This window comes from Mastigoproctus giganteus, chromosome 7 (genome assembly GCF_048544385.1).
Source record: "Mastigoproctus giganteus isolate SK-2022 chromosome 7, ASM4854438v1, whole genome shotgun sequence".
NCBI lineage: Eukaryota > Metazoa > Arthropoda > Arachnida > Uropygi > Thelyphonidae > Mastigoproctus > Mastigoproctus giganteus.
Genome location: NC_143581.1, coordinates 70,998,174 through 71,022,357, shown reverse-complemented (window position 1 = coordinate 71,022,357; position 24,184 = coordinate 70,998,174). Strand labels below are relative to the sequence as shown.

At 37.7% G+C, this 24,184-nt stretch overlaps 1 protein-coding gene across 5 annotated transcripts in view; it reads right to left on the bottom strand.

The window, feature by feature from the left end:
* The window catches only part of LOC150082988 (uncharacterized), a 1,785,507-nt gene that overhangs the window by 1,325,805 nt on the left and 435,518 nt on the right, over positions 1-24,184 (bottom strand). For all 5 annotated transcript variants that reach the window (XM_090377722.1, XM_090377724.1, XM_090377725.1 and 2 more), the window contains exons 21-22: positions 4,188-4,408; positions 3,940-4,070 (exon numbers count right to left, since the gene is read on the bottom strand). In XM_090377722.1, the coding sequence (XP_090233848.1) occupies positions 3,940-4,070; positions 4,188-4,408 (352 nt within the window). The remainder of the gene's footprint in view (positions 1-3,939; positions 4,071-4,187; positions 4,409-24,184) is intronic.

Sequence of the window (24,184 nt, the reverse complement as noted above, 5' to 3'; positions counted from 1 at the left end):
ATAAATTTTTGAAGTCGAAAGTCGAAAGTTCGTTGTTGACCTAAGTAGGAATTGACTTTAAAAATTTTTTTTTTTTATATTACTTGTTAATAAAGAAGAGCCATTTTCTGCTAGGTGTACAGACTGGGAATTGATAACCATTCCCAGTCTGTACACCTAGTAGTAGAAAATGAAGCTACAAATTCAAATTTTGACTTCAACAATCTTTACTACTTGCCTGACAGAAGCCTATTCAAATGTTCAAACTTTCTGCAACATGCAGCTGCTTGCTATGTAGGTATATATATATATAAAAAAAGGCCCCTAAGTAGGTGTACAATCTGCAACCCCATTTAGCATATGCATGCATTCATTACTCTAAACAATATGATAAATTTGTGATAAATAAAATATTTTCACTGTGCTGTATTTATTATCAGAAAGTATATACATAACTTCAACTACCCTAAAATGGAATGTACTCATAAATAACAAACATTAAAAAATAAACCATTTTAATGAAAATAATGAAACATACATCAGTAAAGGATGTATTAAAAACATAACATAAATGTAACATATAAACTAATTTAATACACTCTGGATATAAAATAAAATAATTTAGAGACTGGCAGAGGAACACTGATAATTACAATATAGTGGTGATGAAGGATGCAGTATCTTGCATTTATCAATGTTTAAACCTCAACTACCTATTCTCAGCCCATATGCACAAGTTTTTTGTCTTGTTGGAGTAGTATGCCATGATTGCTGTCATAAATCACTCTGCCAAACTTAGTCAGTTGCCAACTTAGAAAAGCTTGATATGCCTTCATAAATATTGTAAATAATATTGAAAACAATAACAGATCCAGTACTGAACCCTAAGGGACTCCACTAATAATGTTGGTCCAGGAATAGCAGTATCTATTTATAAACAAACAGTTTTCTAGTCACAAATTATTCCTTTTTCCATACTTGAGCAGCAGAAGACAGAGGGTAATGATAAATGAGCACTGCTCTTTCTGGACTAATGTTGCTGAGAGACTAGTTATCAAAGGCCAAAGATGAGAGATTACCTTCTATCTTACTATCTGGCATGTCTACAACGTATTAGCATTAGTAGAGGCATATGATGCAAGAAAGCAAGCTTATGCAGCATCAGCCAAAAAAAAAAAAAAAAAACCCCTTCCACTTCACCCCTCTGTTCGTTCAAAATATCTGTCCAGTTGAGCCTTAAATTTATTTAGGCTATCAACTTCCACAACAAGGGATGGAAGTCTGTTCCACAAACCAACACCCGCTGGCTAAACGCAAATTTCTGCACATCTATCCTACATCTGTCTTTCCTCAATTTGAATTTATGCCCTCTCAGGTGATTATTCTGAGTGAGAGGCAGAATCCCATCAGCACTGAGCATGCTCAAACCATTCAAGGCTTTATACACCTCTATCAGATTACCTCGCAGGTGCATAGTCTCGAGACACTGTATTTTGCAAAACTTAAGCCTTTCTTCGTAAGAGCAACCCTTTGTTCCATTCACTAATCTTGTTGCCCTTCTCTGTACTCGTTCCAGCAGCTCTACATCCTTCTTGAAATGAGGCCTCCAGACCTGTATACAGTACCCAAGGTGTGGCTTGACCATTGCCTTATACAAGTGAATAATCACCTCCTCATTCCTGCTAGGAAAATTCCTGTATATCATTGATAAGACACCATGAGCTACTCTTGCAGCCCATCTGCACTGCTCAGAGAACGTCATATCTGCCTGCACAATTACCACCAGGTTCTTTTCATTCTCTACCAGTGTTGTAAAACAGAGTTGATGTTACTCTGGGATTACTGCTTCCCATATTTAGTACTTTACATTTGTCAATGTAAAACTTCATTTGCCACCTCTCAGCCCATCTGCTCAACTTTTCTAGATCCTGTTGCAGCAGCAGCATAGCGTCAGTAGCGTTGTTAACAACCCTGCCAACTTTGTATCGTCTGCAAACTTGGACATTAAGCTTGATATACCATCATCAATATTATTTATAAATACAGAAAACAATAATAGACCCAACACTGAACCCTGAGGGACTCCACTAATAACATTAGTCCATGATGAGCAGTGTCCATTGATTACCACTCTCTTTCTTCTCCCCATCAACCAACCCTTTATCCATAGCAGCAATTTGCCTCCAATGCCACACTGCTCCAATTTGTGTAGCAGTCTTCCATGTGCAACAGTATCAAAAGCCTTTCTAAGATCCAAGTATATAATATCAAAGTTATTCCCTGCATCCAGCTCTTTTGTGACTGCATCATAGTATCCAATCAAATTGGTCAGGCAAAACTTCCCCTTAACAAAACCATGCTGTGTCCAAGCTATAACTGAAGTCTTGTCTAGATGATCCTGCAGTGCTTCTTTAACCATTGCCTCCATTAATTTTCCTGGAACAGAAGTTAAACTCACAGGTCTATAATTACTTGTGTCAGCCTTTGATCCTCCTTTGTGAATTGGGGTTACATTTGCACATCTAACAAGTCATTAGGCCTATAGCACACTCCTACTCTCAATTTTGATTTCCCAATGCTTATGTCACACCAAACTGACTCGATATTGCACTGTCCAGCGATGTCGACTGGCTTCACTTCCTTGGATTTTATGTGTTTCTTAAGTAATAGCATAACCCCTCCTCCCTTCCTATCCTGTCTATACTTTCTGTAGACGTTGTACTCCCCAAATTCCATTTCTGCATTCCTTATATCTGTGTGACACCACGTCTCTGATATCCCAACAATATCTGCCTTTGATGCTTTGAGCAATACCTCAAATTCATCAAATTTATTTACCAAACTGCTAGCATTGGTGTACACACAAGTATACATGCTGCTGTTCTTTTTCTTAGCTACCCTAGCACAACCCATGTGTTTACTTGTACCGCAATGACTCCCAGCAGTCTCTAAAATATTCTGCATCTTGTTTTCCAGGCTTCTGCCCTTTCCAATAGAAGCAGTGCAAGAATCACTTTCACCTCTGCCAGTGGCTACTGTTAATCTATTAGTCCTTGTATCCCTCTAAGCTAGCAGTTTCCGACCCACCTAACACTGCCTCGATAGCATCAGCAAATATTCTTGCACCCTTTCTATTTAAGTGTATCCCATCCCTGTAGAAGCAGCCCTTTCTGTTAACAAGTACAGACCAGGCTGAAAAAAATTCTACCCCTTGAGCCTTGCACAATCTTTCCAGGGCCGAATTGATTGACAAGGCTCTCATCATATAATTCCTCCTATCGTGTCTGGACAGAATTACAGACACTTTCAAATTCAACCCTAATTCAAATTCACGGTTTTTTTCAACAGTGACCTGTTGATAAAAACTTGTTAAGTAATTCTGCTGGTCTCCTACTCTTAATGTCATTTGTGCCAATATGTACAACTATATAACCTTTTGTGCCCTTAAAAGATGATATATGCTCTACAACGTCATCAGCCTTTGCTCCTGGCAGACATACCTTGGTTCTGTTCCACCTATCCTCTTTGCACAATATGTTTCCTGTTTCCCTGACAATAGAGTCACTGACAACTAGTAGTTCCTGTGGGACCAGCGCATTCTGCCTTGGGGGTTGCCACTGTGTTGCGTGATGTTGAAATGTAAGCTCTGGTGTTGATGTGGGCAGCTGAGAGCCTGATGGGCCCCTCAATTTAGATCCTTTCAGGGCATTCGCCCTTTCTTTCAAGCTCTCATATAGGCCCATAACAATGCCGAATTGTCGCCTCATTTCCTCACACTCCTTACATCGTGCACACTCAAAGACATTCCCCTTCGCAATATTATGTCCCGTCCCTGATTGCTCCACAAGCATCAAACAAGCAGTACATTTTAAAAGCACATATTGAACCTAACAATTATCTTTTCCACTGTAAGTGTAAACAAACAAACAAAAAAGAGCATGACAATTTTCAGCAGCTTACCTTGTACAGAAATGTAGGATCTGTGATGGACTGTGCTATCAGTTGCATTATTTGTGGAAAGTTTCCTATTAAATCTAGAACATCATGTGACACTTCATTATAAAAGATGTCAGTAAGGCCAATTTTTGAATCTGAAATCAATAAATAAGGCTGAATTTAAAATCTATGTATTTAATTATTAGCTAGCGAAACATCACTTAATATTTACCAATATAAGTGTACCATAATATAAAATTTTCTTTGCTCACCTTTTAGTCTATTAAAAAGATTTATGAAATAATCTGCAAGTTCTGTAAAAACCCAAAATATGAATCTAGTGAGTGAGAACTTTATTTCTGGTACTGAAGATAATGCTTCTGCCTCATATGCATTGGAATGATTTTTGTAAAGATTTGCAAATGTTTCATTGGAAACACGTGATCCATTTATTAATATAGCAATCATTCTGTCAAATGTTACAAACAGAAGTCTGAAAGAAAACAACATGGAATTATGTAAATACATGCACATACACACACATACACACACACACACACATCTGATGTCCATTTTAATTTTTATGTTTAATAAACTGAATAATTATATTTAACTCTGCTCAAAAAAAGCTGAAATAAATCTTTGCAAACTATATATTAGCATTAGTTGAGGCATATGATGCAAGAATGCAAGCTTATAGAGCATCAGACAAAAAAAAACAACCAATTCTCATTTCACCCCTCTGTGCACTCCAAGAAACAATATATAAGAAACAATTCAATATATATACTGAGTGATCACTGAATTATGACAACCTACCTAATACTTTAGGTCCTCCTTTTGCCCTCAGTACAGCAGCTATCCGACGTTGCATTGATTCAACAAGATGTTGGAAGCGTTCGGGAGGTATGGCCAACCAAGCTGTGTGTAATGTGGCTAGCAATGCAGGTATGGAGGTGATTGGTGTATCCAAATGCCTGATATGCCTTTCTATAGTGTCCCACAAGTGCTCTATGGGATTGATATTGGGGGAGTTTGGAGGCCAATTGATAAGCTGGAAGTCAGAACTGTGTTCCTCAAATCATTCCTGCACATCAAATGCCCAATGGCTCGGCACATTGTCATCTTGGAAGACACCATGGCCATTCATGAAAAAGTGTAACATAGCGGGGTGTACATAGTCAGCAAGCAGTTGACGATAGCGGAGACCAGTGATATGTTGTTCCACATGCACCAGGGGTCCAAGTTCCTGCCAGTAAAACATGCCTCACACCATACAACTGCCTCCACTGGCCTGCACTTTTGATACCATGCATGATGGATGAAGAACCTCATGTTGTTGATGCCAAATCCGCACATGACCATCCATGATGTGGAGTAAATAACGTGACTCATCCAACAAGCACACCTTCTTCCAGTCCTTTAACATCCAACTTGCATGCTCTGCACCAGGCAAGTCTTTTACACTGATGAACCTTGGTTAGGAGAGGATGCCATTGGGGTCATCTGTTGGTATAGCCCACACGTGCAAGCATGTGATGCATGGTCATGCCAGATATTGTTCCGGGTTGGCCCATGTTGTGTTGGGTAGTCAACTCTTCAACAGTGCTGCACCTGTTCGCCTGTACAAATCATTAGACATTACCTCTAACATCAACCTTTTGCAGACCTTTGCAATTTTGCCATCAGGTCATTGTTTGACCATTTTGATGCCAGTCCTGGTACACTTTAACAATGGCAGCTCTCGAACATCCCACCAGTTCAGCCGTTTGGGAAATCGAGGCACTAGCTCATTGAGCTCCCACAATCTGTCCTTTATCAAAGTCCGATAAATTCTTCCTTTTACCCATCACACTGAGAATTTTACTACCTACTGAACCACTGACACCTATCTATGCTACATAGGTCGACTAACTGCGCACTCTCGTACCTCATGTGGTCAACAGGTCACATTCAGTTTTCATAGGGGTGGTCACAATTCAGTGATCACTCAGTGTATATATAAGAAACAATCCAAATATATATAAAAAACAATTCAATTTTTAATTTTCCCCATTCCAGATATTAAAGTTCACAAGTGATAAAAGTTGTTAGAATGTCAAATGTGTTTCATACGACTACAAAATATTGATATAAGTGATACTTGGAGGTTTCTACATAGTTTTGTAGTTGTTGTAATCATATCAGAAGAAGCCTGCAAACTATAAATAGTAACGATACAAATGTGTTTTTAAAATGTGAAATTATCATGTAGTATGTAATGTATGACATTAATTTTCACAGAGCTTTTATATCTATGATTTGGTGCAAATATCATATGACATAACCAGTAGTGTATAGGTGTGGAATTGTAGTAAATAAGTAACTTGAAGGTTCTAATCACATAAGTTGGCATATATTTTTTTTTAGCTAAGAGAATTTCATTTCTAGTACAGCTATAACTAATTTAAAACTTTATGAATGTAACGCTATAGTAAAATATATATAAGGTAAATTGATAGCATAATACATATGATTGCATTTAGGTATCTATTAGTTTAGTGTAGTATTCTAAAGTTAAATTTAATTTAAATGGAAATCACACTAGAGCAGAAAAACAACAGGCTCAAAACAGCAGGTGTGCTGTGGCTTAGGGGAGAACCAAAGGCAGGATTCTACTATGAAGTGCAGCCTTAAGAAATGTGCTGCTTGTGTGATGCGTGAAACACTACCTGGAATGTGACATGATACAGCAAAGGGAGATGTCTTTGTGAATATTTGGTGCAAGGGGTATGAGGAAATTATTGGCCAACTCAGTGTTTTGATGGGAATTTATGAGAGCTTGAAGAACAGGATAGATGCCCTCGAAGGAATTAAAATGGGTGCCCATCAAGCTCTCAGCTACAAAACTCAATGACAGAGCCTTCACTTGTGCGTCAAGCAATGCAGTGGCAATTCCAAGACAGAATGCACTGGTCCCACAGGAGGCAGTTACTGTCGGTGACTTTATTGTCAAGGAAATTGGGAAAATGAGCAAAAGGATAGGTGGAATAGTACCAGGGTGTGTCAACCAGGGGCAAAAGTAGGTGACATAGTACACGACCAGATATCATCTTTTAAGGGCATAGCAGTTCATGTTTAACACATTAATAGTAATGATATTAATATCTTATGAGCAGGAAATCTGAGGCCTTACTTAACAAATACAGGGTAATGTTGGGAAAAAGTTGCGAGTTATAATTAAATTTGAAAGTCTTTGCAATTTTGCCCAGACATGATAGTAGGGAGTACATCCCGAGAGTCTTAATCAATTCAGCCCTTGAGAGACTGTTTTTACAGGAATGGGATACAATTAAATAGAAGGGATGTGAGAATATTCACTGATGCGATCAAGGTACTGTTAGGTGGGTCAGAAAACTCATAGCTTAGAGGACACACAGACTAATAGATTAAATAGAGCTGTAAGCAGAGGCAAAAGTGATTCTTGAAACTGCTCTATTGGAACATGCAGCAACCTGAAAAGCAAGGTGTCGGGGATTTCAAGCCCTGCTGTGAGTCATCGTGAAACAAGTAAATACATGGGCTGTGTTAGAGTAACTAAGAGTAAGAACAAGTGTATTTATACTGACATGTAACAAATGATAGAAGCATAGTAAATAAACTCGATTAATTTGAAGTACTGATTAGGAAATCAAATGCAGACATTGTGGGGATATTGAAGACATGGAGTCATTCAGCCATAAGAGATGCAGAATTTGAGTATGAGAAGTACAGAAAGGACAGGACAAGTGGGGGGGGATATGCTATTAGTTAAGCAGTATATTAACATGTTGACTGCCAAATACGAGTTAACTCGTAGGTGGTAGATGACTCTCATCAACCGGTGCAATACCACCACTTTGCTTATTGGAGGCTTGAAGTGGTGAAACCCATGTTTAGTCTCTAGAGCAAAGTTTCCGGCATCCCCCTCCCCCCATACTTCTCCTTCAACCCATGCACGGTACTAAGTACTATAGGTTTTGATACCTTTCGTGTTTGGGGATTTCATAAAAAAAAAAAAAAAAAAACTCTTATTTGGCAATCTGGCTCAGGACGCGGCATATCAGTTAACTCAGACTGGTATGACTTGCCTTTCAGGCGTAGCTACGAGTATATTCGTAGCAAATACAAGCAGGTGATGGATAACGGGCTTCTGGGATAAGAATAAAAAATCAACCACAGCATCAGAAACCAGAAAATTTATTCACAAAAAATAAATATTTTATTCACAGATACATAAAGAAAAGTGTATTACTAAAACTCACAAAAATAATATTGTTTATTTTTAATATTTCTTGAAACATTCTTCTACACAAAGAGCTGGCTTCTCTTGGCACACTGGACAATAATATCATGTTTTGCGGCATTTTTATTTCTTGCACATACTTAGTCGAGCATGGTTTTTTTTCAGTTGGTGGTATAGCTTCTAAATAATGAATTTCACATTCAGGCATAATCTCCTTTGGAACATTTAAAATTTTTTGTCCAATTAAAGATTCAAGGAATGTTTCTCTGAATTTCAGACATTTTATGGTGGAACCCGTAACTTGATGGAAAAGGATGTATGTATTATGTATATATATTTCTATAATACATAATGCAATTTTTTTCTGTTATCTGATGGTTTTTCTTAGTGCTGAATAATACAAGAGCATTTGATCTAATCGATCTATGCCGGACATTCCACTATTGGAATCTCGAATTATGTTTGGTTTTATCGAAATTTTTCCATTCCGGTTGTGTACCGCAACCATTTCAACAACATGTATGTTAGAAATTGTGAGAACTTCTCTTTTATCCCTCCACTTACATACTACAACAGGGCCATTTTGTTGCTATGTAACTTTCCCTTTCTTCAATTTTCAAATCACCAAATCTTTTGGATTTTCTTTTCTGTTGGTGCGTAATGTTCCACATACATATATTTTTCGAGCAGACAACAATTTCATCAGAGCAATGGAATTATAAAAATTGTCCATATACAATACTTATCCCTTTTCTAAGTAGTCCTCAAGCAAGTATAGCACAACTTCAGCAGTATGACATAAGTTTTGTTAAGTTTCTTCTGATTTACCAGAGTAAATTTTTATTTTCACAACAAGGCCATCAGACTCGCACAGTTTGTAAAGTTTGATTCCGTATTTGTGCTTTTTATTTTTTATGTACTGGTGGAAATTCAGTCTCCCACATCACAACGTCATCAACTCATCAATACAGATGTTTTTATTTGGTACGTAATTATTGTGCATAACATTATTGAAATAATTCAAAATCAGTCTTACTTTGTATAGCCTGTCAGCAGACTGTAATGAATTATCTGAAAAGCGAAAATATTGTAATATCAACTGGATCTATTTAAACTCATAAATGATCACCAAAACATAACATTGTAGAATGCACTTGTACTCCAGTAATACTCTATTGAAGGAAAAGAACAAGGACCCATTTGTAACAAAAGTCCAAGAAACACTTTCATTTCTGAGATGTCAGTGTCCTTCCATCTTGAAGACCTGGCAGATTTTCGCGACTGTCCACATTTTTCAATTTCTTGCAAAGCAGTTAAATTAGTTTGTTTGACTAATAATGTAAGAAACTCTTTCAAAAAATATAGGTCTACCAATTTTTGTACACTAAATTCTGTCGTGTCCATTTTCAAACCAATGTTCTCTTCAAAAATAAATTGTGAGAATCTTGTGCTATTTCATTCCACAAATTATTGTCATTATTTAATGTACTTGCCTGCGAAGAGTTAGGATTATCTTCACACTGGGAGCTGGCTTCATCTTTGCTATCCTCATTTGAATCATCAGAAGGTTTATAATTGTCACTGTCGGAACCAGAACTGCACAGCTCATCAAAAACTCTTCAAATTCCAAGTCACTCATATTAGCGTAGAGTTCAAGCTCTTCTTGGTCAGTGGTCTCTTCTTATCCATGTTTTTGATTTTTTTTTTTTTAATAAAAAAAAAAAAAAAACTTAACAAAGTTAAATAAAACATACACAACAGTCTGTGTCACTAGTGCAGATTTACGCACAGCACTCATATACAGCAAATTCTGCAAGTTACAACACGTCTGAGTTAACTCATATGTGGCTGCTGCAAAGAATTTTCTATTACATAAACCAACTATGAGATAATTCGCAAAGCTTTTTTTTAAAACAATAAGCTTTTTTTATGAGTTTTGGTGATGGATATATATTATAATTTGGGTTTTGAATAATTTAACATGACTAACTCAAATTGGCATCGGAGGCCCATTTACCCAAAAAAGCCTTGGCAGTCAACATGTTAAATCTAAGCAATGCATCCAATCAATATGGGTGGTCAGAGCAATGCTGAGTCAGTTTTGTGTGATGTAAGCACTGGGAAAATAAAAATGATAGTAAGAGTGGGTTACAGGCCTAACGACTGTAATGAGTATAAAGAGAAACTGGACTGACATATAGAGTGGGACAGTAAACAGAATGTCTTATAATGGGGGATTTTAACTTCACAGATATTGCCTGGAACTTGTGGTTTGGTCATTCACACAATCACAAGATGAATTGTTTGTGGATTTATTGGATGATTGATTTTCACATCAGCATGTTAGAAAAGCAACAAGAGAAAGCAATACTCTTTCTGCAATGGCCATTCATGCATTAAGAATCTGCAGATAAAAGACCGTATTAATGTGATATTTATTGAAAAATATAACCACTGTCAAGGGTGAAAGCAGAAGGCATGGGCTTTTACTTCTGTAGAGATGGTTACAATGGTCTCAGTTTTTAAATTCTATGATGTGAGACCAACTGATAAAGTTAGCAACAGCAAATTCCAAATAGTGAACATTCAGAGATGTTATTACAGAAGTTACTAGGCTTTTCACACCAACTATGAAATACCATTTCAGGCTTAGACCTAAATGGATGTCAGATGAATTTACGAGACTTGTAGCAGAGAAGAAAAATTCATAGGGTGCATATAAATTATCAGAGAAACTGATGGTAGATTTATATCTAAGATCAGTAGTCACAAAGGAAGTTAGACAAGCCAAGGCAGGTTAACAAAAGTCTCTGGCAAAGAATGCCAAGGAAAGCAGCAAAGACCTCTTTACTTATATTAACAATAGAAGGAAGGGATTGAATCATATTAGTCCACTTCATGGTGTTTAACTGTTCATCATCCTGCCCAGGTTGTTGACAAACTAAATAGTTAGTTTGCATCTACATTCACATATAAGGGGAGCTAAATTTAAACTGAGGAAGGATGGTTGCAAGATAGGTGTGTGTAAAAATTTTCCTTCAGCAGTGGGTGGTTGATTGTTGGAAAAAACTTTCATCTGTTATTGTGAAAGTGGGTAGTTTGAATAAATTCGAGGAAGAAATAGACAAATTATAATTTGTCTCACACATCACCTGTCTCCAACCCCCTCCAATAATTATTGGAACGGACGGCCTGGTGATGTGGGAATTTGTTTTTTTATTTGGCTATGTTTTATAAATTTGCTTTCTTGCATCATATGCTATTACTACTACTACTACTACTATTAATAATAATAAATAAATTTAGTTAATAGATTTATAATAATAAATAGATTATAATAATTATAATTATATAATAATTATAAGAATTATAACAATAATAATTATTATAATAGTAAATAGATTTATAAAAATAAATCTATTTTTAGTAGATGTATTTTAGAAAATTATGAATTTTCTATAATTCGTAATTCATTCCTTAATGCAACTTGCTTGTGACCAGACAATTACAGAAAATGTAGTGTTTTTATATATGTGTAAACCGAGTAATCAGAAAGAGAGATCTGTCTTTCATCATTGTCCATTTTAGAATGAAATCACCCACAAAGTAATCATAAACTTCAATGGTATTTAAAAATGGAATGTCAAATACATATATCATCCATTTTACTGTATCTCGTTCTATTCTGCATCAGATTAAACCCCTGCCCTGAAAGCAACTAGCATTCGGCAATAATGGTTTTGTGCCAAACAGAACTGACAGTATTGTAAACAGCCATCTCAAAACCTCAAATACTGATTATGGCTTTATTAATGACATACCCTTTTTGATTAAGATAGTAATTTCTTTTAAGTACATGCATTTTTGTCTGGTAATAAACAAAATGCCAATGGAATGTTATTGTGTAATATAAATGATTGACAAAAATATTTTGCGCAGTAATTAAAAGTTCCATATAAATAAATTATGCGAATTTTGCATATAAATTTCTCATTAGTATCACAAGGAAATAACACAATATTATTCTCTGTATAAATCTTAGCTGATGGTTTTTTTCTTGGAATTATATATATTTCAGCTATATCTTTCACATTGCTCCATTGCCATGAAGTGGCTATCCAATTCTACTTTGATTTGAACAAGTGCATCAACCACTGTAGCAGGCAATCCATTCCAATAATCTATAACTACATTGCGTAATGTGCTAATATAGTTATGCATATTTTATGCACATCCATTTATGCATATTTAATTCAAAATATTAATAAAACTTATATTTACTTTTGCATCCTTTAATGCTGCTTTGCACTTTTAGGTGCATCTGTCATACCTATTTATTAATTTTGCATTCACTGAAACCATTTCATCAGCTGTATACCTTTTTCATATGTAACTCTTTAAACATTACCTTTATAGAGTTACATTGATTACCCATTTATATATATATAAATAATATGTGGTTTATAAAATATTTATAAATTTTGCTTATTTTGCTTCTTAACAGTTGTATATTACTACTATATATATATATATATATATATATATATATATGAGGATGATTCAAAAAGTTTATATTCTAACACGTACAGGAAAGCCATACCATTATGATTCCCTTTTTTATTTTTATACATAGTTTCCAGCCACTGCAATGCACTTTTCCCACAAATGCTCTAGTGCCTTGATCCCAATGGGAAAAAAAATCTTAATCTTGGTCCTCCAAGAATCGGAGGCATATCTCTTCCCACAGATGTTATCCTTCATATTGGGGGGGGGGGTCAATCATGATGATCCCATCACCTTGCCAACTGATGGAGCAAAATGAAAATGGAACTTCTTGGGAGGCACAGGATATAGCTGCTTCCACATCAAACTTTGTTTTTCAGTCTCTGGGTCGAAATGATAAATCCATGTTTCATCCATTGTAACAATCTGGGAACAAAAAATTTGTGAATCCTCACAAAGCAAATTGGGATGCACATTCATTAATTTACAGAATGCCTTTTGCTTATCTGTCAACATTCGTGTGACCCACTGAGTGCTAACCGTTTTTATCTTCAAAGATTTCATCAGGATTGAATTGATAATGCCAAATGAAATGCCTTTAGACCTAAGAGTCATTCATCTATCTTGCATCACTAGGTCATAAACATGGTTGATGTTTTCCTTAGTGAAGGGTTGTCCAGAACAATCTGCATCATTGCACGATTCCCTGACATAACAAAATTCTCTGTGCCACTTCATAACTGTGGGTTATGCAGAAGTCTCATCCCCCAATGTTTGCACCATATCAGCATGAACCTCCTGTGGGAATATTACTTTCAAAGACAGGTATTTTATCACAGCCCATAGTTTTCCCCTCTCCATTTTGAAAAGTTTCTACTTAGTTCACAAAATCACCTACAAAAAAAAAAAAAGACTGGATCTATTAAACTGAGATTTGGCACAACGCAATAACATATAAGAAGAGGTACTACCTGCTGAAAGAATATTGCATAATCATATTCAAAAGGAAGTAGGTTATAATATAACTTTTTGATCCAGATTCTTTAAAATGTGGCACATTTTATAAAATAATGAACATTTTAAAATTTGGATATATTAAGAAATCAATCAACCACTTGTATCAGTGATCACAGAGTTATGTTTAAGAATCCATTAAAAAAAGGGTGACAGCTCCCTCTTTACAAGATACTTCTCCTTTAAAATTATTTTGTGGCCAGCAAGAGTTAAACTACAACGAACTTTACCATGGTCTTGATTCTCACAATAGAACAAACTTGTCTTTGCAACAAGCTGACCAGATATTGCAGTATTTTACAAACAGATGGCCTTGCCAAAAGGTTAATTGCCATTTGTTTAAAAAGATGAGACTGACGTAGCAGCCTGTTTCAGGAACCAAATGGTCTCTCATCAGTGACCATTGTTACTACTACAGACTACCTCATCAGTAGGTAGTCTGTAGTAGCAACAGGAACACAAAACAGTTGTGAAGAAGTTGTTCAATGTGAGCTGCTATGCAGTATACAAATTCAGAATTTAAAATTTTGAAATATATCTAAAGCTCTCCATTTTCTCTGTGGTCACTAAAGACCTTTCTATCTGATGAGGGGACTGGGTGATCCTTAAACAGGCTGTTGTAGCACTCATCTTTTAAACAAATGACCAAACTATTTGCCAAGGCCATCTGTTTTGAAAGTAGTATATTACTTATTTCCCAAGTATTGTATTACTTTCAAAGGACAAGGTAGTTCTGGAAACACAAAAAAAATAAAAAAATAAAAAAAATAAATAATATATATATACATATATATATAATTTCTCTGAGGATCTGTAACTTTATATGACATGAGTTGGTGACCAACTCATTCAGCACTGTATGACCAGCCATGTCACTTCAGGACAGTTGAGAGCAAAGAAAGAATGATAATGTTTCATCTAAGAAATATTGTTCAAGGTTTAGGCCTAAATGGTTGTCAGATGAAATAATGAGACATGTGGCAGAGAAGAAAAATGCATGGGATACATACAAATTAATGGGTGACATGGAAGCCTATGATAGATATAAGTTGGTCTGTAACCAAGTCACAAAGGAGATTAGGCAGGCAAAGGCAGACTATGAAAAATCCTTGGCAAAGGATGCAAAGAAAAACAGAAAAGAGTTCTTTACATACTTGAACTCGAAAAGGAAAGGGATGAATCAGATTGGTCCACTGGATATTGATGGTTCAACAGTTGAGGATCCTGCTCAGGTGGCTAACAATCTAAACGAGTATTTTGCATCTACATTCACGCATAAGGAGTTATTCAGGAAGGAGAATGATGTAGGTAAAGTAAACATTGGCAGTGAGCTGGATGATTTTGTAATAACTGAGAGGAAAGTGGAGGAGAGATTGTTGAGGATAAACATAAAAAAGGCACCTGGGGTGGATGGGATCTATCCAGTTATATTAAAGGAGGCAGCAAAGGAAGTATGCAAACCCCTAGCCATAATTATGAGAGCTTCTTTGGACTCAGGGGAGGTACCCATAGACTGGAGATGTGCAAATGTAACCCCAATTCACAAAGGAGGTTCAAAGGCTGACACAAGTAATTATAGACCTGTTAGTTTAACTTCTGTTCCAGGTAAATTAATGGAGGCACTGGTTAAAGAAGCACTGCAGGATCATCTAGACAAGAATTCAGTTATAGCTCAGACGCAGCATGGTTTTGTTAAGGGCAGGTCTTGCCTGACCAATTTGATTGGATACTATGATGTAGTCACAAAAGAACTGGATGCAGGGAATAACTTTGATATTATATATTTGGATCTTAGAAAGGCTTTTGATACTGTTGCACATGGAAGACTGCTGCACAAATTGGAGCAGTGTGGCATTGGAGGCAAATTGCTGCTGTGGATAAGGGGATGGTTGAGTGGCAGAAGACAGAGAGTGGAAATCAATGGCCACTGCTCAACGTGGACTAATGTTATTAGTGGAGTTCCTCAAGGTTCAGTGTTGGGTCCGTTGTTGTTTTCGGTGTTTATGAATGATATTGATGATGGGATATCAAGTTTAATGTCCAAGTTTGCAGATGATACAAAGGTTGGCAGGGTCGTTAAGGACAATACTGACGCTATGCTGCTGCAACAGGATCTGGAAAGGTTGAACAGATGGGCTGAGAGGTGGCAAATGAGGTTTAACATCAACAAATGTAAAGTGCTGCATATGGGAAACAGTAACCCCAGAGCAACGTATCAACTCTGCGGTACTACACTGACAGTGGTGGAGAATGAAAAGGACCTGGGGGTAATTGTGCAGGCAGATATGAAGTTCTCTGAGCAGTGCAGACGAGCTGCAAGAGTAGCTCATGGTGTCTTGTCAATGATATACAGGAATTTTTCTAGCAGGGATAAGGAGGTGATTATTCCCTTGTATAAGGCAATGGTAAGGCCACATCTTGAGTACTGTATACAGGTCTGGAGGCCTCATTTCAAGAAGGATGTAGAGCTGCTGGAACGGGTACAGAGAAGGGCAACAAGATTAGTAAATGGAACAAAGGGTTGCTCTTACGAAGAAAGGCTTAAGTTTTGCAAATTACAGAGTTTGGAGACTAGGCACCGGCGAGGTGATCTGATAGAGGTGTATAAGGCTTTGAATGGTTTGAGCATGCTCAATGCCAATGGGATTCTTCATCTTTCTCAGAATAATCACCTCAGAGGGCATAAATTCAAATTGAGGAAGGACGGATGTCGGATAGATGTGCGGAAATTTGCCTTTGGCCAGCGGGTGGTTGGTTGGTGGAACCGACTTCCATCACTTGTTGTTGAAGTTGATAGCCTAAACAAATTTAAAGCTCAACTGGACAGGTATTTCGAACGAACGGAGGGGTGAAATGGGAGTGGGTTTTTTTTTTTTTTTTTTTTGGCTGATGCTGAATAAGCTTGCTTTCTTGCATCATATGCCTCTGCTAATGCTAATGCTAATGCTAATGTCCCATGTAGGTAAAGCAAGAAAGAAAATGTATGCTTTATTAAATTTATAGATAGTCTCTTTGAAAATTTAAAAATGAGAGTAGGTGTGTGTTATAGGCCTAATGAATCTGATGAGTATAATGAGCAATTGTGCAGAGAAATAGAGTGGCCAGTAAATTAGAGTATCTTACAATGGAGGATTTTAATTTCCCAGATATTAACTGGAATTTGTGGGTTGGTCACTCACACACTAGCAAGACTTTTGTGTATTTGATTGGCTGATTGTTTTCCAGCAGCATGTTTGGGAGGCAACTAGAGGGAGTAATACTCTTGATCTGATTATCAGTAGTGATTCTTCATGCATCAAGAATCTGCAGATAAAGGAACCACTAGGTGGCAGAGATCATAGTGTGCTGAAGTGGGATTTACTCAAAGAGGTAACTACCATCAAGGGTAAAGGGAGGGGTTTTTGCGTTCGTAAAATTGACTACGGTGGTCTGAGACAGTATTTAAATTCTGTAGGGTGGAACCAACTCATGATGTTACCAACAGAAAATTCAAAATGGGAAGCATTCAAAGAATTAATCTTGGAAGCTACTAGGCTTTTCATAACAACAAAGAAATATTGTTCAAGATTTAGGCTTAAATTGATGTCAGTTGAACTAATTAGACATGTGACAGAGAAGAAAAAAGCTTGGGATACATATAAATTAACATGTGACACAGAAGCATATGATAGATATAAGCTGGTCTGTAACCAAGTTACAAAGGAGGTTAGGCAGGCGAAGGCAGGTTACGAGAAATCTTTGGCAAAGGATGCAAAGAAAAACAGAAAAGAGTTCTTTACCTATGTAAACTCTAGAAGGAAGGGAATAATTCAGATTGGTCCACTTGATATTGATGGTTCAACTGTTCATAATCATGTTCAGGTAACTAACAAACTAAATGAATATTTTGCATCGATATTCACACATGAGCACTTATTCAGGGAGGAGAATGCCAGAGGTGTATTCTACTCTGCCAGTAAGCTAGATAATCTTGTAATAACTGAGAATAAAGGGGAGGAGAAATTGTTGAAGATAAACACAAGAAAGCCACCTGGGATGGATGGAATCTATCCAGTTATATTAAAGGAGGCGGCAAAGGAAGTAAGCAAACCCTTAGCCATAATTATGAGAGCTTCCCTGGACTCACGGGAAGTACCCATGGACTGGAGATGTGCAAATGTGACCACAATCCACGAAGGAGGAACAAAGGGAGACACAGGTAATTACAGACGTGTTAGTTTAACTTCTGTTCCAGGGAAATTAATGGATGCACTGGTTAAAGAAGCATTGCAGTATCATCTAGACAAGACTTCAGTTATAGCTCGGATACAGCATGGGTTTGTTAAGGGGAAGTCTTGTCTGACTAATTTGATTGTATACTATGATGTAGTCATAAAGGAACTGGATGCAAAGAATAACTTTGATATCATATATTTGGATCTTAGAAAAGCCTTTGATACTGTTGCACATGGAAGACTGATGCACAAATTGGAGCAGTGTGCATTGGAGGAAAACTGCTGCTATGGATAAAGGGATGGTTGAGTGGGAGAAGACAGAGAGTGGTAATCAATGGCCACTGCTCATCATGAACTAATGTTATTATTGGAGTCTCTCAGGGTTCAGTGTTGGGTCCATTGTTGTTTTCTGTATTTATAAATGATATTTATGATGGTATATCAAGCTTAATGTCCAAGTTTGCAGACAATACAAAGGTTGGCAGGGTTGTTAAGGACACTACTAATGCTATGCTGCTGCAGCAGGATCTGGAAAGGTTGAGCAGATGGGCTGAGAGGTGGAAAATGAAGTTGAACATGTAAAGTACTACATATGAGAAGCAGTAACCCCAGAGCATCGTATCAACTCTGTGGTACTACACTGACAGTGGTAGGGAATAAAAAAGACTTGGGAGTAATTGTGCAGGCAGATATGAAGTTTTCTGAGCAGTGCAGACGGGCTGCAAGAGTAGCTCATGGTGTCTTGTCAATGATATATAGGAATTTTTCTAGCAGCAATAAGGAGGTGATTATTCCCTTGTATAAGGCAATGGTCAGGCCACACCTAGAGTACTGTATACAGGTCTGGAGGTCTCATTTAAAGAAGGATGTAGAGCTGTTGGAACGAGTACAGAGAAGGGCAATAAGATTAGTGAACGGAACAAAGGGTTGCTCTTACGAAGAAAGGCTTAAGTTTTGCAAATTACAGTGTCTGGAGACTAGGCACCTGCGAGGTGATCTGATTGAGGTGTATAAAGCCTTGAATGGTTTGAGCATGCTCAATGCTGATGGGATTCTTCCTCTAGCTCAGAATAATCACCTGAGAGGGCATAAATTCAAATTGAGGAAAGACAGATGTAGGATAGACGTGCGGAAATTTGCCTTTAGCCAGCGGGTGGTTGGTTAGTGGAACAGACTTCCATCCCTTGTAGTGGAGGTTGATAGCCTAAATAAGTTTGAGGCTCAGCTGGACAGGTATTTTGAACGAACAGAGGGGTGAAGTGGAAGTGGGGTTTTTTTTTTTGGCTGATGCTGCATAAGCTTGCTTTCTTGCATCAAATGCCTCTACTAATGCTAATGCTAATGCTAAAAATTCTTACCTGGGAAAATTTGTAGTGGCCTGATACTGTTGTTTATGGCCAAAATCACACCGGCCTCTGGCCCACCGGGGTTTCCCCTGTAAGTCATATGGCCAGTCCACCATATCAATAGATATGGCGGACTGGCCCGCCATGTCATAGAGAAAAAATATGAAATTGTGAAACGCTTTGAGCGAAATGAAAGACCATGTGATATTGCACATGCTACAGACCTAAATGAGGCAACGCCGAGAATTACAAAGAATGCAGAGAAAATAAAAACTTTCATAGCAGGAACAACTCAAAGTGTAATTAAAATCCATTAGATTAAGACACAAAGAATTGGAAGAGATGGAATGGCTGTCATCTGTTTGGATAGAAAATCAAACAAAGTACAAGTCTGCTTACGATAGAAGCAAAAGCATTAGCAATATTTTATTACGTAATAGTCGTAATAAAATACGTATTTTATTACGATTATTTATTGTGTTTGGTAATGTTTTGGTTTTGATTTGTGTGTTCAACCTTGGGTGGCCGGCACCTAACCCTATTTTTCCCATAGGACCTGTTCTTTATATTGCACGAGGGTTTCTAGGAACACAACTATCGTGCTATACGAGGACTGACTGTACTTTCAAAAAAGAAAAGACTGTTGCTTATTTTCAGTAGAGTCATCATCATCATCATCATCAGCCATTTTCAATCTACTGCAGGATGAAGGCCTCTCCAGCAGCTTTCCAGTTCCTTCTGTTTTGAGACTGGCCATCCATTTACTACCCACAAACTCAAATTTCATCTATCCATCTCCGCCTTTGTCTTCCAGGTTTTCTTCTAGCTCTTCTTGGATACCAATCTGTTATTTTCTTAGTCCATCTGTCATCATGTCTTTGAGCTATGTGTCCTGCCCAAGACCTTTTTAGTTCTTTAGTTTTGGTAACCCTGGAGGCTCACATCTGGTGAGTATGGGCTTGGCACACTCAGGGTCCTGAGCTGGATATCATTATTCTTCTCTTTCTTGGTGATTCCTTCTACTTTTGACTCTCTCTCAGGGTTACTCGGGAACTTTTTTTTTCCTGGTGCTGCATAAGCCTCAGGCTTCCTTCCATCATCCTTCCATCATATGGATATTATTAATAATAATAATAATAATAATAATAAGAATGTCCTTTACTTGAGTTTGCTGCCTAATCCATGTGTTTCTCTTCTTATCTAACAGTCTGATTCCCAATATAATTCGTTCCATTCTTCGCTGTGTAGTTCTCAGCTTCTCTTCCATTCTTTTGGTGAGTGCCCAAGTTTCACTTCCATGTCATGGTGGGGAGTATACGTTGGTTCATTATTTTACGTTTCAGACAAACTGGGATATTGCTCTTCAGTATGTGACTATATTTCCTGTATGCTATCCATCCAAAATTTATTCTTCTCTTGACTTCTAGCCATTTATCATTATTACAGCTAATAACTTGTCCCAGATAAGTATATAACTCCACCTTTTCAATTACTGCTCCTTCAATCATTATTTCCCTTTCTGTGGCATACTTTTCATCATTACTTTTGTTTTAGCCATATTCATCTTTAGCCCAAAATCCTTAATAACTGCGCATAACTGATTAAGATTTTCCTCTAATTCTTTGAGATCGTGGCTTATGACCACAATGTCATCTGCAAATCGTAAATGGTTTAGGTACTCTCCGTTCACATTGACTCCTTTCTGCGACCAGTCTAATCTTCTGAAAGCCTCCTCAAGGGCAGCAGTAAACAGCTTCAGAGATATTGTGTCTCCTTGTTGAACTCCTTTCTCGATTTTAAATTTCCTACTGTCTTTGTCTAGTCTAATAAAGGAGGTAGCACTCTCATATATTTTCTTCAAAATCATAATATATGGGGTATCTATGCCTTGTCTTTCCAGTGCCCTAAACATTGCCTTATGCTGAATGGAGTCAAATGCCTTTTCATAATCCACAAATGCCAGGCATAATGGTGTTTTATATTCATTTGCTTTCTCCATTAGCTGTGCTATTACTTAAAGGTGATTCATAGTTGAGAATCCTGTCCTAAAGCCAGCTTGCTCTTTCGGTTGATTCTCATCAAGTATTCTTTCTAATTTGTTAGTAATGACCCTTGTGAACAACTTGTAGATGTAGGATAACAAGCTAATTGATCTATAATTTCCAATTTCTGATTATCTCCTTTCTTATGCAGCAAAACTATGATTGCATTATTCCACTGCTTAGGTGTCACACCTTTTCGAATGTACTTTGTGAAGAGCCTTGCCAGTTTTTGTGTTATATCTCTTCATCCCAATTTTAACAACTCTACAGTAACTCTACAGCAACTCTACAGCGACAACTCAGCGTTGTTATGGGCCTTTATGAGAGCTTGAAGGACAGGGTGGATGCCCTCGAAGGAAATAAATTGAGGGGCCCATCAAGCTCTCAGCTGCCCACATCAACGCCAGAGCTTGCACTTGGTCATCAGGCAACACAGAAGCAGCCCCCTAGGCAGAATGCGCTGGTCCCACAGGAACTAGTAGTTGTTGGTGACTCTATTGTCAGGGAAACGTGGAACATCCTTTGTAAAAAGGATAGGTGGAATAGGACCAGGGTATGTCTGCCAGGGGCAAAGATTGATGACGTTGTAGAGCGGATATCATCTTTTAAGGGCACAAAAGGTGATATAGTTGTACACGTTGGCACTAATGATATTAAGAGTAGGAGACCGGCGGAATTACTTAGCAAGTACAGGTCACTGTTGAAAAACAGCCGTGAATTAGGGTTGAACTTGAAAGTGTCTGCAATTCTGCCCAGACACGATAGGAGGGAGTATATGATGAGAGCCTTGTCGATCAATTCGGCCCTGGAGGGATTGTGCAAGGCTCAAGGAGTAGAATTTTTTTCAGCCTGGACTGTACTTGTTAACAGGAGAGATTGCTTCTACAGGGATGGGATACACTTAAATAGAAAGGGTGCAAGAATTTTTCCTGATGCTGTCGAGGCAGTGTTAGGTGGGTCGGAAAACTGCTAGTTGGGGGGGATACAAGGACTAATAGATTAACAGTAGCCAGTGGCAGAGGTGGAAGTGATTCTTGCACTGCTTCTATTGAAATGAGCAGAAGTCTGAAAAACAAGATGCAGGATATTTCAGAGATTGCTGGTAGTCATTGCGGTACAAGTAAACACATGGGTTGTTTTAGGGTAGCTAAGAATAGAAACAGGTGCATGTATACCTGCGTGTACACCAATGCTAGGAGTTTGGTAAATAAATTTGATGAATTTGAGGTATTGCTCAAAACATCAAAGGCAGATATTGTTGGGATATCAGAGACGTGGTGTCACACAGATATAAGTAATGCGGAACTGGAATTTGGGGAATACAATGTGTATAGAAAGGATAGACAGGACAGGAGGGGAGGAGGGGTTATGCTATTAATTAAGAAACACATAAAGTCCAAGGAAGTGAAGCCAGTCGACATCGATGGACAGGGCAGCGTCGAGTCAGTTTGGTGTGACATAAGCATAGGGAAATCAAAATTGAGAGTAGGAGTGTGCTATAGGCCTAATGACTCTGATGAGTATAATAAGATATTGTACAGGGAAATAGAGTGGGCCAGTAAATCAGAGAGTCTTATAATGGGGGACTTTAATTTCCCAGATATTGACTGGAATTTGTGGGTTGGTCACTCGCACACTAGCAAGGCTTTTGTGGATTTATTGGATGATTGTTTTCTACATCAGCATGTTCGTGAGGCAACAAGAGGGAGCAATACTCTTGATCTGATTATCAGTAGTGATTCTTCATGCATTAAGAACCTGCAGATAAATGAACCACTAGGTGGCAGTGATCACAGTGTGTTGAAGTGGGATTTACTCAAGGAGGTAACTACCATTAGAGGTAAAGGGAAGGGTTTTTGTTTTCGTAAAGGCGACTATGATGGTCTGAGACAGTATTTAAATTCTATACAGTGGGACCAACTGATGATGTTACCAACAGCAAACTCAAAATGGGAAGCATTCAAGGAACTAATCTTGGAGGCTACCAGGCTTTACATACCAACTAAGAAATATTGTTCAAGGTTTAGGCCTAAATGGTTGTCAGATGAACTAATGAGACATGTGGCAGAGAAGAAAAATGCATGGGATACATACAAATTAATGGGTGACATGGAAGCCTATGATAGATATAAGTTGGTCTGTAACCAAGTCACAAAGGAAATTAGGCAGGCAAAGGCAGACTATGAAAAATCCTTGGCAAAGGATGCAAAGAAAAACAGAAAAGAGTTCTTTACATACTTGAACTCGAAAAGGAAAGGGATGAATCAGATTGGTCCACTGGATATTGATGGTTCAACAGTTGAGGATCCTGCTCAGGTGGCTAACAATCTAAACGAGTATTTTGCATCTACATTCACGCATGAGGAGTTATTCAGGAAGGAGAATGATGTAGGTAAAGTAAACATTGGCAGTGAGCTGGATGATTTTGTAATAACTGAGAGGAAAGTGGAGGAGAGATTGTTGAGGACAAACATAAAAAAGGCACCTGGGGTGGATGGGATCCATCCAGTTATATTAAAGGAGGCAGCAAAGGAAGTAAGCAAACCCTTAGCCATAATTATGAGAGCTTCCTTGGACTCAGGGGAGGTACCTATGGACTGGAGATGTGCAAATGTGACCCCAATTCACAAACGAGGTTCAAAGGCTGACACAAGTAATTATAGACCTGTTAGTTTAACTTCTGTTCCAGGTAAATTAATGGAGGCACTGGTTAAAGAAGCACTGCAGGATCATCTAGACAAGAATTCAGTTATAGCTCAGACGCAGCATGGTTTTGTTAAGGGCAGGTCTTGCCTGACCAATTTGATTGGATACTATGATGTAGTCACAAAAGAACTGGATGCAGGGAATAACTTTGATATTATATATTTGGATCTTAGAAAGGCT